Raw genomic sequence first — 17,014 nt, 5'->3', positions numbered from 1 at the left:
ACAAAGCTCAAATTCAACTTGCCTAAATCCGCCATTTTAGGTAAATTCGCTACATTATGAGCACCATAATGTAAACTTATGCAAAGCACATTTTCTGTCAAACAATTATTTTACACCGTCTCCCGACACACCCCAATTAATATTTAGCACGTGCGGTTTATGCCGACCCCTTCCAGACCAGTCTTGGAGTTTTGAGAAAAAATATTCCATATTAAATGTCAAGTCTGTATGTTTACCAGTGATTTGACAAAGGAAGACTGGTCTCCTGTTCTAGAGTCCACAGATGTGGAAGTTGCTTGGGACTCATTCATTCAAATATTTGTACCCATTTGTGACATTCATGCTCCAATCAAGAAGACCAGAGTCACAGATAGGCAACCCACGTGGATCAATGAGAACTATCTTAAACTGCGGCGTGATTGTCAAACATCTAGATCGAAAGCTGAAAAAAGTGCTCGTCCAGAGGATTGGGCTGAAGCTAAGCGACTTAGAAATAAGCTTAATTATTTAGCTGACAAGCTCAAGGCGCAGGATATGAACAGCAGAATAAGTAACTCCAAAAGTGATCCACGTGGGCTATGGAAGAACCTGAAAACACTCTTGCCAGGTAAAAAACAGAGTACAATATCTTCTCTGGAAACTGAGTCTGGTACAGTTACCGATGGTACTGATATTGCTAATACTATTAATAATTTCTTGGCAACTGTTGGCCAAAAATTGGCAAGCAAATTTGAAGGCATTGATGATACTATTGTGAACACTTCCGGTAGTAATTGTAACTCAGGTTTTCATTTTTGTCATATTACAACATGTCTGGTTTTGAAACAATTAAAGAAATTAAACCCCCATAAAGCAACGGGGCTTGACAATATTAGTGCACGCCTGCTGAAAGCTGGTGCAGAGCCTCTTTCAGCTCCATTAACCCACATTTTTAATTTGAGTGTTACAACTGGTACTGTTCCTTCCAAATGGAAAATTAGCAGGGTCACACCATAGTTTAAAGATGGTCAACGTTCTTCTGTTGGAAACTACCGACCCATCTCCGTCATTCCTGTGGTGATGAAATTGCTTGAAAGGATAGTTCATAATCAGTTTTATGAATATCTCTCTAGTCATAACATGTTTTCTAGTGAACAATCAGGCTTCAGACCCAAACACTCGACTCAGACAACCCTTCTTGAGGTTTCCGACTACATTCTGAAAAATATCGATGCTGGTCATCTTGTTGGTGCAGTATTTTTGGACCTCAAGAAGGCGTTTGATACGGTTTGTCATCCTATTCTTATTAGAAAGTTACAGAGTTTTAGTGTTGGGGGTCTGAAGCTTGATTGGTTCATCTCATATCTATCAAATAGAAAGCAAATTACTCAAATTGGCACTGCCATTTCAGATGTTGCTAGTGTAAATTATGGGGTGCCGCCGGGATCCATACTAGGCCCTCTTCTATTCACATTGTACATAAATAGTCTGCCTGCTGTGGTTTCTCATTTGCCATGTAAAATCAATCTTTATGCAGATGACACTGCTGTTTTTTGTGCCGGTAAATCAGCTGTTGAAATTGCTAAAAATCTCACTGCATGCTTGACTAGAGTTTGGATGGAAGAAAATGGACTTACACTGAATGTATCAAAAACAAAATCCATGCTTTTTGGGTCTCATTTTAAACTAAATAAAGCTGCCCCTCTCAATGTATATATTAGAGATGATCAAATTGAAACAGTGCCCTCTTTTAAATACCTTGGCTTACATTTTGATCAAACCCTATCCTGGAATGTTCATGTTGATAATGTTATTAAATCTGTAGTGAAATATATTGGGTTGTTCTACAGAATAAGAAAGTATCTGTCTCAGGAAAGTCTTACCATTTTACACAATTCCCTTTTATTGCCAAGAATTGATTACTGTGATATTGTATGGGGCAACTGCAGCAAGTATTTATGTGACAGAATAGAGCGCCTCCAAACAAGATCAGCCAGGGCTATTCTAAGGAAACCAATTCGCACAAGTAATGAGTATCTTCGTAAAAAGATGGGGTGGGAAACTTTGGAAAAAGCGCAGAAATTACCATCTCAATCTTGCTGTTTTTAAATGTCTTTCTGGGCTGGTCCCAAATGCTTTGTGCAATCATTTTTTACTTGTAGGGAATTCACACACTCGTAATACTCGCTCGAGTGCTCACGGGAAAATTAGACCCATTAGGCCTTTTCTTGAATATGGCAGGCGCTCATTTCAATATAGGGGGCTCTTGCTTGGAATCAACTCCACAATTCAATCATTTCTCCTTTACCAACCAGTACTGGTGTTTTTAAATCAAGATTCTATCCAAAATAGTAGGTTTATAAATTTCTCTTGCCACCAAACATTGGTTTAAAATTTAGGCTCTTTTGTTGAGTATTTTTAAATAATAGGCATTGCAATGATTGTTACAGGATCAACTTTTGCCAAATTTCTTTTGTTTAAATTTTTGCTGTTTGATTATTGTGTTCTATCCTGAATGGCGTAAGTAATTGAAGAGGACACTATAGGGGAGAGTGGGTAATCCCGAACACCTTTTTATTTAAAGATCATATATATTGCTCGGACAACATCATATCATATGAGGACAATGAAAATTACTCTTTTTTTTGGAGAAAATAAGACGTTTAAAATTGATATTCCGCAAAAACTTTAAGCGATGAGTTCCTTCGGTTCTGGTATGACTTCGACTTCAGACAACCATGATATCACCAATCACATTCATTTAATCAAACAGCCTTGATTTAGTTACACACTTTAATATACTCTTCTAAATCAAATAGTTACTGAGATATTGTAATTTCACCTGATTAATGTGAATATGATATGGTTGCTATGGGCGGCCATCTTAGATTGCGGATGTCCTAGACATCAGACAACCATGACACCCTCTTTATTCAATTAGGCAGTCTTGATTTAGTAGGGATAGATCTTAATGACCCTTGTAGGTCAAGTAGACTCCAAATTATTGTCATTTCATCTGGCTAATTTGATGATTATGGTTGCTACGGGCGGCCATCTTGGATTTCAGGTGCATGTCCTAAACTATTTGATCTAGAAGAACAACCATGAAACCTCCTTCATTCAATCAGACAGCCTTGATTTAGTGGGGATATACACCTCATTACCCCTCTATGAGCGTATGGCTGTATAAGGAAAGATTATACTACAACTTAGATTTCGCAGTACTTATACCTTAATATACGCTAAAAAACGGATAAGCTGGCTCACTATATAAATAGGCTCTATACATTTATGGAAAACTTATCACCCCAGGTGATGTCACCTCAGGTGATAGTACCTGAATGGATACAATAGTCCATTTGTGCTATTTCAGTTTGGATGCACATAACGTTATGCATGGTCTTCAATTTTGCTTCAATTTTTGCCTTTGCTAGATTTACTTGGCATTTTTTGTATCAGTTCCTGAGAATACATTCAATAACATATGATACTGTACTTCTATTGCGACTATTAATATAACCCGTTTTATGACTATTTATTGAATAATTTACTTGTTTAATACAACATCTACAATAATTTCTAGTTCAACTGAATGCGTTCATCATGATTAACAACATATTTTTATTTCTCACAAACCGACAATAGCATAGTCTATACCATGCAGCCTAGCTGATAAGTATAGTGAAACTGAAAGTAAGAAATATTTGACTCTCACCCACTCTATTTGTTACATTTAATGATAATATGCATAGTTATAAATATAAATCCGAGAATCTGATAAAAGGTAGCTCGATGACTTTGAAAATTTGCATATAAAGCCAATTGGCCCGCTGCACTAATGATTAATAGATAAGTTCAAGTTGGCCTATGATGTCACATGCTTACATGCAGGACGCCCTCTGTTGTTTTACACAAAGTAGAATACTGAGCAGTATCTAAGATAAACCGAATTTGCAAAACCCTTGTTTATTTTGTGATATTGTTATGAATATGTTGCTTGTAGCACCTGTGAGGAAGTTTGGTTTTAACCTATGTTCACGATTAATTCAAATAAAGAATACAAATTGACAGAATCCTGCAGAGGGTTTCAGCCATTCAATTGCACTACAGGCATCTATAACAGTTGCTATTGTAGCTGTAATTGTCTGCTGTCGTGTGTGTGTTAAACCTCTATAATTTGTTTTCTTTAACCGTTCATTTTGGAACCTCCATATGCAATTATGTTGGTTAGTTTCTGCAAAAATTGCAGACTCAGAACATGGAACACTAAAAAATGCCTTTGTTTTTCCAAAGGAAAGATACATTTCCATGAGCAACCTCTAAATCATACACATTTTGAAAGGTATGTTTATTAAAATGTGTATTCCTCGATTTTGGAATAAGCAATAATTTGATCTCAATAGATGATTGTATTTATTACCCCAGCTATTGTCATTTGAATTTTTCATTTGTTATAATATTCTCTACTGGTGCTAATCTCTGATCCATTTAAACTAACATTCATCCAACTCATACGCTTCGAATAATCCGTGCTCTCTGACCTAAATTCATCATCCGTTGCAGTGTTTGTAGATTGTGCATCTTGATCAATGATATTTTTCGTCCTACGCTTAATATTTAAAGATGACCACAATGTTTTAAGCTTTAAACGTAAGCTTTTCTTAGACATATTTGTCTGGTCTTTTTTCGTTGACTGGGACGAGGCTGCTACCCCGTCAAAATAACCGATTGCGTCATGAACGTCTTTATTGTGGTTTTCATCCAATTCAGATGTTTGTGTGCTACCTCCTGCAGCTACTGTTAGTGGGGTATTAAATACGGCGTGCCAGGCAACATACCGTTCGGGAACTTCTTCAAAATCAGGTGGATCTTCTAGGGGCGGAACCTTATTGCATATGTCACATTGCAAGAGTTCTTCTCCAGTAACCAGAACATGTTCGCCACAATTGCCTGCTGTCAGATCGTGCGAGTCATCATGGTCGTGGGTGTGTTCTAAATGTTCAGCATGATTGGGTACGCATATTGTATTCTGATCAACATCGCGTGGAGGTAAATCCATGTAGAACCCCTACAAAAATGAAACGAAAGAAAAAATGTAGACATTTTTGATATAATTTGTCAGCTACAATACATGTAATTGAATCTAATCAAAACTATTGAAACTAAGCCCTATTGTGCTTTTGACTGGTTAAAACAATTGGGATGACGAGTATATATGATTAGTAATTGTGTTTTCTTCATGGGTCTTTCTCTTCGAATTTTGAAGGCATTATGTAATGTATCATTTAGGTAGGTATTATTATTAGTAGTAGGTAGGCCTTATGACAGCAACCGACGGCATTATGCCTTTTGCCCAAGAACGGATTTCGTGGAACGATTTTGTAATGTGGATTGGTAAATAAACTGAACTGAACTGAACACATCTCCTGATTATAATATATAGATGCCACGCCCTTGTTTATAGATGGTATGTCACCCTTCGACGTCAAATCTTTTGCTAACTTAAAAAATCAACGTATAAAATATACAAAATGTGCCTAATCAGTATCTGAAGCAAAATACATTATTATGTTAAAATATTAGGCTGGTTATGTGTAGGGGTGAACGTGTGAGCTGATATAATTCGAATACAGAACAAATATATGTACCTACCTTAAGTGAAACAGCCATAATTCCACCATTTACAGTATTATTCGGTAGCGCTTTCCTTATATGATTTGATTTACATGTATATCATATAGATGTATTGATTCTGAACCAAACACAGGCTCGTTATTTCCCGTTCTCATTTATATCACAATTCATCAGTGGTATATCTACAGGTGCAACGCTATAGCTATTTATTTCAAGGTCATTGCCAAGGTGATGCTACTGTTTGCCTCGAGTTAATTTAACTAATTGCTCGTTTGACATGGTAATATGTGAAGACTAACGATTAACGCTTCACATTAGGGAATAGAAATAGGTGTAATTTACTGTAATAAGAGGATAAACCAGACCATAATGTTACTCGAAATCGAATATGAAACTCGGCATATAAAATAAGCAAAAACTATCCCTACTAGCCTATAGTTTGCAATGAGTGATCGGGCTTTAGCAATTTGATCCCTGTCACTATTCTCTTTTGTGTAATATACTATTTACCAACAAAATTATTAGGGGCTGTACAATAATTTTGAGACACTGGGGAGTACAATTTCCAACCTATGTGCCAAAAAATGGTTGCACCCTCCTTTCTGAACCAGCCAAAAGTCTGCCCCCCTTGCGCATGCCAAAATTTTGTTTTGAATACCAATTTGCATACCGTAAAAATGGTCTAGATAATTACAAAAGCAACGATCAGGAAAATTTGCATAGCGTTTCCGTACTGTTTTCCTAAGCCGTTTCAGAGCAGTTTATTTAAAGGAGCCACGTGAATGTCTGCGTGCCAGAAATTACTTGTCTCCCATCTCAGTTTGCCAAAAATGGGTTCCCTTCTCTTTCGGCTTATCAAAACATTCGGCTTGCCCCCCCCCACCCCAATTTTACACCATGGCTCATGATCATTGCACAGCCCCTTATTCGTCTGTTAGCAGAGACTGGGTTGCAACATCAGGTTTATATCGATTTATTGTGGTGACACGATTGGCAAAACACATTTATCGTTAATTATCAATTATATTGATCATTTTAATATTATTTATTGAAGGTATTTATCTGTTGCTGGTTCTTTGCGGTATATTGACTATATATGCTACGATCAACCTGAAATATTGTGTGAATTAAGGTGGTACTACACCCCTGGCCAATTTTGTACCTATTTTGTGCGCATTGGTGACAAGTAAGATATGTATATTATAGGGGCAAGGACTACAACTACTGCACTGAAAATTCAGCAACTCAATACAAGTAGTTATTGATTTATTGATCAAATATTGGTTTTTCCTCGTTTTTGACTGTAACTCCACAACTGTCGTCTGTGTTGAAATAAAATTTCTAGTGCAGTAGTTGTAGTCCTTGCCCCTATAATATACATATCTTACTTGTCATAACGTACTTGCTATAATTTTTGAGAAAAATGCAAAAATAGGCCCAAAATTGGGCAGAGGTGTAGAACCCCCTTAAAGGAAGTAAACATATTTAACACCGTGTTTCATACAGATATGCCACATTTTTACATAGTAATATACTACTATGTTTGTCTGTGATATTATATGTGATAATGTAGCGTATTTACCTGTCTGAACAAACATAATTTGCTGTTATCAGCGAGGCCATATACAAAAGATACACTGCACGATGCGTGTTGTCGCCAGGTGTGTGTGGTGCGTTTAAATCTCATGCGAAACCAGGCGGTGAGTACACCCCAACAATTCGAGGAGGTTAGACCCGAAAAGCATTTCGCGGAGAACCCTACTGGGGGGGGGGGGGGTAGTACTTTTTATATGGCATTTTTGCCTACAATTCGAGGAGTCTCCTAATTGTATTTATGCTCAAATTTCCTCACACACCTCTTCACATTCCTGTGAAAACTCCTTGTTTTGTATGTAGAGTGTGTACAATTTTAACACGCTTCACGCACTGCCTTTTCCGTCTCCGAGTTTAGTTTGAGGTGTAAGTGGTTTAATCAAACATTTTTTAAGAGGCACCATGTACAGACAAAAATTTGGTTCGGCTATGGGAAGCCCAGTTTCACCCATTGTGTCAAACTTATTTATTTATGGAGTGGTTAGAAAAACAGGCCATCCATACTGTTCACCTTGACTGCAAAACGAAAGTTATGGAAACGTTATGTTGATGACATTTTGGAAGTAATTCAAAAAGGATCGGTAGACAAGCTTACACAGCACCTCAACCAAGTTGACCCCACAAATACCATTAAATTCACCTATGAGACCGATGTTTCTTGACACACATTTTGGGAACATGTTAAGTCGGTGGAAAAAACAGATATAGCAGAGCAAACAGAAAAACATCTCAATTAGAATGTCTCACTTCCGCTTTGGCTGATCACGTAGCTCAAAATAACCATGTTATAGGCTGGGAGGATAGTTCTATTCTATTGTAACAACTGAAAATGACAAGTTTACCCCATACCATGTATACGAGATGGGTCAAGGAATCCATCTGGATCCGGAGGCGGGGCACCAAATCTATGAACAGAGTTGATGGCACATTCAAATTAAGCCACCTTTATATGAAGTATTGATCTTTGGAGATGAGTGTACTTTTAAGTTTAAAAATCAATACCAACAGGAAGTTAGCGTCAACTAGCAACAACTCAAGCAGATCAGTGGATAATCTGGCTGATGAAAAGAGCAGACCTTAGCTCTTGAAACGTCCCATACAGTAAGTGTTTCAATTGGACTTGTATAGAAGAAATGTTTGATTGATGGAATACTACAGTCCTGATGAACTTAATCAAGAATGGAAGTGTCGGGGGGGATGAACGGGCGTCCGGATCCGGTGGACCTTAGGAACAGGCTTCTTTTTGATGTGTTTAGAATCATCATTTCTATTTATGCTTTATGTTTTTGTAATTAAACCTAAACGTTTTATATTTTCTATATCATAATGCATGTTTATATGAACTTCTTGATCTATTTTCAAGTATTAAATTTCCACTAATATAATATAATATACAATATCATAGTTAAATGTAGTCGCTATTCCTTCGTATAGAACAGATTGACTAAAATACTACTTTATTCTAAATCTAGCAGTTGAAATTCCGTCATCCACTCCATGTCCTCTTTCTTTATTCCTGCCTCTCTGACGTCACGAGCACGACGAGAAGGCTGCAAGTCATCTAAATAGTAAAGTGAATAGAGAGAAAAGCAATCTTTGTGAGATAACGAGCGCATTATTAAATGTTCTATTCCCGTGTAACTCAGTGTAATCAGTACTATCATTATTTACAATTCAATGTCTGCATTATGGGATAGTTATAACAGACACTGGTTAGAGGTTAATGACTACGCATCAGTTGTTTTGAGGGTATTGTGAAATATCTAAACATTGTGCTTTGGAACCGAGGGATATTCCGAGGTCCAAAGCACAATGTTAAGATATTTCACAATACCCGAAAAACAACTGATGCAAAGTCATTAAGGATACATACTCTTGAATTCCATCCAACTTGTCCATGTTTTACATTTTTGCATATTTATGAAGTACATAAATATATTCAACACTTCAGATATTCAATTTGCAAAATTTGTGCCTAAAAAGTGCTTTTAAAAATGATTGTAGTATATTAATTTTTACCCTACATAATATGTTGTTTACAGTTGCTAGGTGAGGCAATTGGGATTGCCAGACCCGGTCATAAACATTTCTAAGACAGCTGACCATAAAAATCCCTCTCATTCACAATATGTATTTGCACAAGGCAGAGAAAATCCATAAAAATCAATATATTCATACAATGACATAACACCAGCCCTGTTTCAGCATTATTGAACACCATCCCACAATTCACCTGCTTTTGACACCTCTTGATCTAAATAGCAGTGTATTATAATACATGTTTAGTTTGTCACACATCAGCACACATGTATTGACTGCATTGATTTGTGGGAAGTGCTTTGACTTGAAAGATTAGGCTCTTCACCAACCTTCAAAAGAATTCATTACTGTACTGTTGTATGCATGGCTAGTTGTCAATAGTGTGACTTGTAAATGAGGCTTTTGTGTGGGTCAAATACTTGAGGTCAATTCTGGGCACCATTTTGAAATCAATGTGCTTTTTATATGACTGGAGACATTTGAGATTTGGTCTATTTAACCTGTTCTTGAACCTGAATTTGGATATAATATAAAGGATGTATACATTTTGCTTGGGATATAAATGGTGAGTACAATTGAGATGATAAACTTAGAACTGATTTGACACATAATGGCAAAACAGGTACCTGAATCACAAAAATGATTGAAACGGAAGCTTTTGAAAAAGTGTGTGATTTGGCAGAATGGGGGCAAGAAATGTTACTATTTTTCATCACTGCTGTAGTTTGGACATACAAACTTGGTACCTATGGTTTAAGTAGGATTCAGTGATATATTGCAGCTAGTTTAAAATAAAAAATATGGGTCAAGAAAGAAAATAGAAGAACTTTAATGAATAAGCTTATGGCCAAATGTGGAGCACTGAAAATTTACTTTTTCTAGAACTTGTAAATTATATTTCGGAGGTTCATATACCAAAGTTTGATAGCAAGAATGTAATTATGGAATGTTTGACATATGCCTACTATTTGGTAGAGAAATCGGTGTGAAGTATGGTACGATATCAATGGGCCCAAAATAAAATAGCGAGTGGTGATAGCGGGGACCCAAGTCATAGGCTTCCAGTGAAAATCTGATTAAGGCTATAAAAATAACAATGGGAAAATAATAATATATAAGCATTTACCTTTAATATGAGGTATAACTTTTATTTTTCCGATGATTATTTCTGGGCCAAATTTGATACTTAATGTGGCAAATTCATCCCATTTTTTTGCTCAAAACCTCAAAAGAGGCAGTAACCTTAACCTCATTCATAACCGTCACTTTTCACTTTTTTAAATTCACTTTACGTCACATTTTCTTCTTTTAATCTGAAATCAGAGCACAATTTTAACTTTATCTGTCGTTTTCCCTGTTAAAAATTGAATAGCCCATTAAGGAAATACCGCTAGCGACCAATCACACTAGCACGCAATCATGCGATGTCCAAATACGGCGGCCAGCGTCCGCGTAAATTGTTCAAACGCATAACACGTCACGTAACGCGGTCATTGTAGAGCGTACTTTTAGCTACGTCACGAGACGCGGTCATTATACTTTTTCAATGACCTGCATTTGCGTCCGCGTATTTAAAAGTTATTATCTGTGATTGGATCGCACTTGCTGCGTATATTAATGAGGTTATGAATAACATTTGGTATCACGGTGATCTACCATAATTCTGTAAAGAAATTACAACATTGCTACGGTCTTCTAAGGATTACCGAACTCGAAATAGCTCCAAATAGTATTAGCCTTTTCGATGCATGGCGTACACAAACGGAGGGCAGTATTCAAAGTGAGGAATAATTTGGAGAACTTTTCAACAGCATTAGAGCAGTTTGAATTTTGACCTCTGAATGAGCTTTGACCACCATATCTCAAAATGCTCAATGCTGACAGAGGTCCAGTAAACATATTTCAAGGTTGGTTGTCTTGAGAAGCAATATCCATCAAAAACAAAACCATAGACACCAAAACAACGTCATACCAACTGGCAGCCGGACTATCACGCAAAGTCTTCATGTTGTTGTCTTAAAGATTTAAGCTTAAAATAATTCTAAAAGAAAACAAGATATTCCCATTCAAAATTGTTATCAAGTATAATTATACCTTGTTCATGTTGTTCGCACTCAACACCCGCATCTTGTGAATGATCACAGTAATTGTGCTTTCCAATACCATTATGACGGCAATACTCAATACCAGTCTCGTCACCATCACACTGGACACTATCAAAGTAGATTGGTAAGGATGCATTCCCTGGGGCAACTGATCCCTTCTTGAGAGCTTTGATAGCTCCGGTATATCCCAAGCTACGACAGATCACATCTGCGTCTTTACGGTCCCAATTGGTATCGCAAACTGTCCCCCATTCATCTCCAATCAGGACTTCCACGCGACCAGCATTGGGTACATCACCATCACTTAGTCGTACCTGCAGGGGAACCTGGCCCTCTGCAATTGATAGAACCAAGCAAGGAAACAAACATAATTCACCTTTTCGGTAAATCCCATAAGCCTGTGCGAGTACACCTGAGAACTCGTCATTTGACGTCACGCGGATCTGCGCCGATGCGCACATCGTTTATCGAACATCGTTACTGCGCATTGCAAGTCGGCGTGACGTCAAATGACGAGTTCTTAGGTGTACTCGCAAAGGCTTATGGGATTTACCGAAAAGGTGAATTGCAATAATCATGATAACGTAAACATATAAATCCAAGAAAATGAAGAAACCTAAATATTTTCATAAATAAATCGGAATTTGATGAAAACCAAATTAATTTAATCAATTTCATGCTGGTTCAAAATAGTTACTTTTCTAATAATTAACAAAAAACTTTTGAAAAAACTGTCATACTTTCAAAACATATGGCACTGGCGTCTTCACGATGATTACAGGTGTTTCCTCTCCAGCCGCCATGTTGACAATCATCAAAATTGTATTCCATACCAGTACACTCAGCATCACCAAGAAGAACGCGACCACTGCCTTCTCCAAAGAAAGCTCTTGTCGGTGCCTCCTTCGCTGCTCCATATCCCAGCATTTTGCAGACGACTGTTGCATCTTTTAGATCCCAGTTGTTGTCACAAATGGTACCCCTGCCATATTTCGGGTGTGTGATCGCGACTCGCCCTTCATTAGGAGAGCTTCCGCCAACCAAACGGGCTTTTATAGCTGACAAATACAATGATAAATATAATTTCGCCATGTTATCAATGTAAAATATAGAAAAATGAACTTCCATGACGTGTGATTTGATTGTATGAATAGTAGTTGATTAAGAGCAGGGGGCTGGTGGTTAATGTCTTTGTACCGGAGATGTAGGTTTTCGGAAAAGCTCCTGGGTTTGTTTTGGCTTGGTTCTTTTTCGGGCATTTTCACGCTTTTTACAGGAGTTTTTTCGTGGCTTACATCTCTGTCGTGTGTCTTTTTCCCCCACCAGTCCCAAGTACAGGGAATAAAAAAATAGCAAAATGCGCTTTACACTTGGACACTAGATTTTATCACACCATTTGATTGCCAACGATAAATTGTGACAGCCCAAGTGTCGGTATGAATACTCCTGTCAGCGCTACATTGTTTAAAGTGTTTTGCCCAGACTGCAATCCTTGTGTTGATGAGGTGATCACTCTAACCGTTTTAGGCCACCGTCCTCTCAAAGAGCATAACATTGTATATTCTGACAAAATGTGAATGATAATTGTGTAATTTTTTTTGTTTCGTTATGTTTTTGAGGTGCATTGGTTGAAAAAAAATTGGTACATAATATTAATTATTATCAAGTGGAGTGTTTATATAAAGATCGAAAGATATTTCACAAAAAGTGTTCGTAACATCGATTTTAAAATATGTAATGTGTAACTTGAATAAACGGATATACCTGGAACAAATTTAACAGTTGCTTTATAACCTCTTCCTGACATTAAGAAGTCTGACGAAAACACAAGAAACATGTTTCTTCCAGATGATCTGACAGAAGGTGCACTGGATCCGCATAACTCGTCGATAAGAGCGTCAGATTTAGCATAATCCGCATCGTAGATTTGTACTTTATCGTTGCATACTCCACTGCTTGATTTTTGCTCTAAATCAAAATCAGTAAAGGTAAGAAGCACCTGCTTGCCGGGTCTGCCGAGTATCTTCGTAGTACATCTCTCATTATTGTAGTAATTAGATGGGTAGTTGCTGGAAGAAAGAGTTCCTTGGGAAGTGATTACAGAATCACATGCTACAAGTTTAGGAAAGAAACGGATAACAAAACAAAATAATAGATGAAGTGTATGTGACATCACACCAACAGTTGATTGGAAAATTTGTCTTCGACGGACAGCCCACATACCATGTTTTTATATACAAATATGGTTCATTATTGATCGATGGACCATGACGTGGCCATATGATGCTTTACTATGTAATATTATCTTTTGAGCAGGGTCGATAAGAATCTCTTTAAAAAATTTGAAGATTGAAAATATGTTTTAAACTTATATTTAACTTACATTTAACAGTCGTCAATATTGCTTTGTACCCCATTCTGGTAAAAAGTCCATCAGAATTAAATATAAGCAGCATCACGTTCCCACTTGATTTCAGTGGTGAAAACATTGTACAGTTGCCACACGCTCTTCCAATAAAGGCATCGCGTCTAGGTGTATCAGCATCAAAAAACACCAGCTCATCATAGCAGTTGGTTTCAAAATCAATTTCTTCGACATCAAAATCGGTGAATTCCAGAACTATGTTTTCTCCAGGTGGCGCTGTTATCGTTGTCATTTTAAATTCACTATCATTATAATTAGATGGATAGTTTGTGGAAGTAAGGTCCCCAGGTGCAGTGAAAAATTCCTCGCTAACTGTAAAACAATGAAGGAAACAAGTATATGATAAGCCCTTATAATACAGCTGACATAATCCGAATGTGGAGTTATTTATATTCACTCTTTCTGTCATTGTAAAAATGAAATGCTCAGCAAATGATTTTGAAAATTGCTACTTGTCAGATTTGCAGGAAAGATCAGGATAAAGCGAATAGTCCTAGGCCTGTATTTTGTACTTTACGTACATTGTGTGGGATTTATAGTGCACGAAAAGAGAACTACAGCATTTCTTGCTTCTGCATCTGAGATCGAGTAAGAGCTTATAGCTGCTGCAATTTCAATCCAGATTGCACTTTGTGCAATAGTGTATGGCGCAATAAGACAGACATTCAGTCAGACTTATGGAAAGTCTGTGATAATACTACACTTGGATGCGTTACAGAGGATGATTTAAGGAAGCCCCATCATGCACCGTAAAAGTGTTATCACTAGAGTTTCAACTGCCACTTTACTTTTCAAATCCCATTGAACTCTGTGCAAAAGATGTTGTTTTAGAATTGCCCGTGTGTCGTCATTACTTGGTCGATTTTAGATCTAAAGTGATGCATGCATGAAGGATAATTCACACCTTCTGTAGATAACATAAAATGTGAAATCGACCAACCTTTTGAAGGTGATTTTATTGTAAATATATCTGTCCAAATTCAAATTTAACCATGCACGTGTGTATGCAGTGGGCGGGCAGTGGTGTCATGTTCACTCACACAGCTGAAGCTAACCGCAAGGCTTTTGGGAAGTGCTTAAATCATCCTCTGGATGCGTTACCACAATAATATAAGTCATTTTAAAGATTTCAACCCTAGATGACCTTTGACCTCGGATGACTATTAATTAATTAATTTTGTTTGTTTGTTTATTTATTAGAATTATTACCCACCCGGTTGGGCGAGTTGATTTAGGTTTAAACCATCATTATAATCTTGGTAGTAATTTAAGCAAGTACAAGTAATATTTCTAAAAATTATTTTTAATTGAATTTGACTTTTCTTGACGTATTTGTGCACAAAACGTCAGTAAAGTTAGTTCAGCGATTTCCCGGTGCGTATTAAAAAAACAATGAGCAGTTGTTCAGACCAGTGAATTGACGAATGTTAGAAGTGTTGATACCCCTGTTTTTAGTTTTGGACAATATTTTTACGCAGTACAACATGTGAATTGTGAACCTACGTGTATTATTTTACGTTTTGACATTTGAACACTTATTTGAGCGTTTAAATGCATCGGAAAAATTAGGGAAGAGGGGCATGCAGACTGATACAATCCACCACCCCTTAGTAAGACGTACCTTTTCTATACCGTGCTTGAACCTTATATCCAGTACTTGTTTCTGACGAATCCGTTTGGAAAACTAGAGTTGAGTTATTTCCTGTTGACGGTACATACACAGGGATATTCGATCCACAGTAACGTCCAATAACTGGGCTTGTTTCATCGTTACCGTCGTAGATGGTAACACTATCACGTGTACAATTATCAGATTCTTGGAGGTTGAAGTCATCAAAGATCAGTATTGGTTGTCGTTCGTCATATCTAGTGCCGACGAAATGTGTGCGACATATCTGGTCGTTGAGGTAGTGATCAGGATAATAGCGGGAATAGTAGACTCCTTGGTATCGTTCCATACTGTCACATGGTAGATTTGCTGAATGTGAAAAGTCAACGATTCGAAAGTATAAACAGATAAGTATGAATTTGGTTATTAATTATACTTTTAGGCAACGCAGAACTACGCATGAGATCCAGCAGGCGTAATGGAGTAGCATTAACGGAATCATCTAACCTGAGACGTTTTAAAATATCATTGCAAACGGGCATGCCATATGACTCTTAAAGTCAGCTTTTCCTAAATTTAGTAGAGTGGCGTATATGGAACAGGGGTGGGTACCCGCCAATAAGACAAAATATAAGAGGCTTGAGTGCGAATGAATAAACTTACGTTTCACCACCGCGGAATCTATGCTTTTAAAATATAAGAAATTTTAATTGATATGAAACACTTACGTCGACATAGTAAGACATAATCTTGGCAGCAATCTTGACGTGAAAAACACCCTTGATCACACTGACATGGGTATGCCATTGGGTCGGCAGTAGTTTCATTGCATCGAGTATCACAAGATGATGCTAAAATAGAATCAAGCAAATGTTATATATTTACTCTTTATCGCTAGATAGAAACCAATTCCACCACTTTTCTTCATATGAATGTAATCATTGGTATATATCATGAAGGTATGTTCTTCTCATTTTTGTATACCTTGTTTTCACAGGTCTTGCGGCTCAACCATGCGCATGGGACGGAAATGACACCACTTACATCAAGCTTTAGGTATCTCTTTTATAGTACCAGATACTATTCCTCTTTTGCGTCAGCGTTTTTTGTCTCAATATGCTGCAGCACCGCTATAGGTTATGCTCCCCATCGGCGCGCCTTAAGCCGCATTTCTTACGATATATATTTAGTATTAACGAAATAAATGGTCTGCTACGAGAGACTTGAACCGAGCGACAAGCAACCTAATGTGTGAAGCAGGTATCTTTTCCACCTGTTCAGTTGATGTTGTTGTAACGTTGGTTGGTAATAACATTTTCAATCTATAGCGTATTGACTTACCATTTTCCCAACAGAGATAAGGATAATCTGTGCAGCAATCATCACGGCTGGCGCAGTCATTATCACACTGACAGGCTCTATTGGCATCTATGGCGGAACCACATCGAGTCATACATGTTTCCTCTATATGAAAGAAAAATGAGATAGCAACCAAATTGTGATTACGTGTGAGAAAAGACGGCATTTACGTCATCCCTCGTGAATCTTTGCCATTTACCATAAATTGTCGTGACACTTGGTCCTATAGCGCTATCGGTACCCGAAGAGGTACCGATGGCACTTTTTTAT

At 37.3% G+C, this 17,014-nt stretch overlaps 2 protein-coding genes across 2 annotated transcripts; both read right to left on the bottom strand.

Moving 5' to 3' along the window:
- Positions 1–2,688: 2,688 nt before the first annotated feature.
- LOC140135545 (uncharacterized) lies at positions 2,689–5,835 on the bottom strand. Its single transcript, XM_072157082.1, has 2 exons — positions 5,632–5,835; positions 2,689–5,047 (listed from the first exon to the last, which is right to left on the bottom strand). The coding sequence occupies exons 1-2, from the start codon at positions 5,647–5,649 to the stop codon at positions 4,424–4,426; spliced, it is 642 nt and encodes a 213-aa protein (XP_072013183.1). The 5' UTR covers positions 5,650–5,835; the 3' UTR covers positions 2,689–4,423.
- Positions 5,836–8,436: 2,601 nt separating this feature from the next.
- LOC140136500 (scavenger receptor cysteine-rich domain-containing protein DMBT1-like) lies at positions 8,437–16,231 on the bottom strand. Its single transcript, XM_072158213.1, has 7 exons — positions 16,114–16,231; positions 15,398–15,754; positions 13,735–14,088; positions 13,116–13,463; positions 12,092–12,409; positions 11,341–11,685; positions 8,437–8,767 (listed from the first exon to the last, which is right to left on the bottom strand). The coding sequence occupies exons 1-7, from the start codon at positions 16,190–16,192 to the stop codon at positions 8,664–8,666; spliced, it is 1,905 nt and encodes a 634-aa protein (XP_072014314.1). The 5' UTR covers positions 16,193–16,231; the 3' UTR covers positions 8,437–8,663.
- Positions 16,232–17,014: the final 783 nt, after the last annotated feature.

This window comes from Amphiura filiformis, chromosome 16, assembly GCF_039555335.1.
Source record: "Amphiura filiformis chromosome 16, Afil_fr2py, whole genome shotgun sequence".
Lineage (NCBI taxonomy): Eukaryota > Metazoa > Echinodermata > Ophiuroidea > Amphilepidida > Amphiuridae > Amphiura > Amphiura filiformis.
This window is presented reverse-complemented; position numbering and strand designations above follow the sequence as displayed.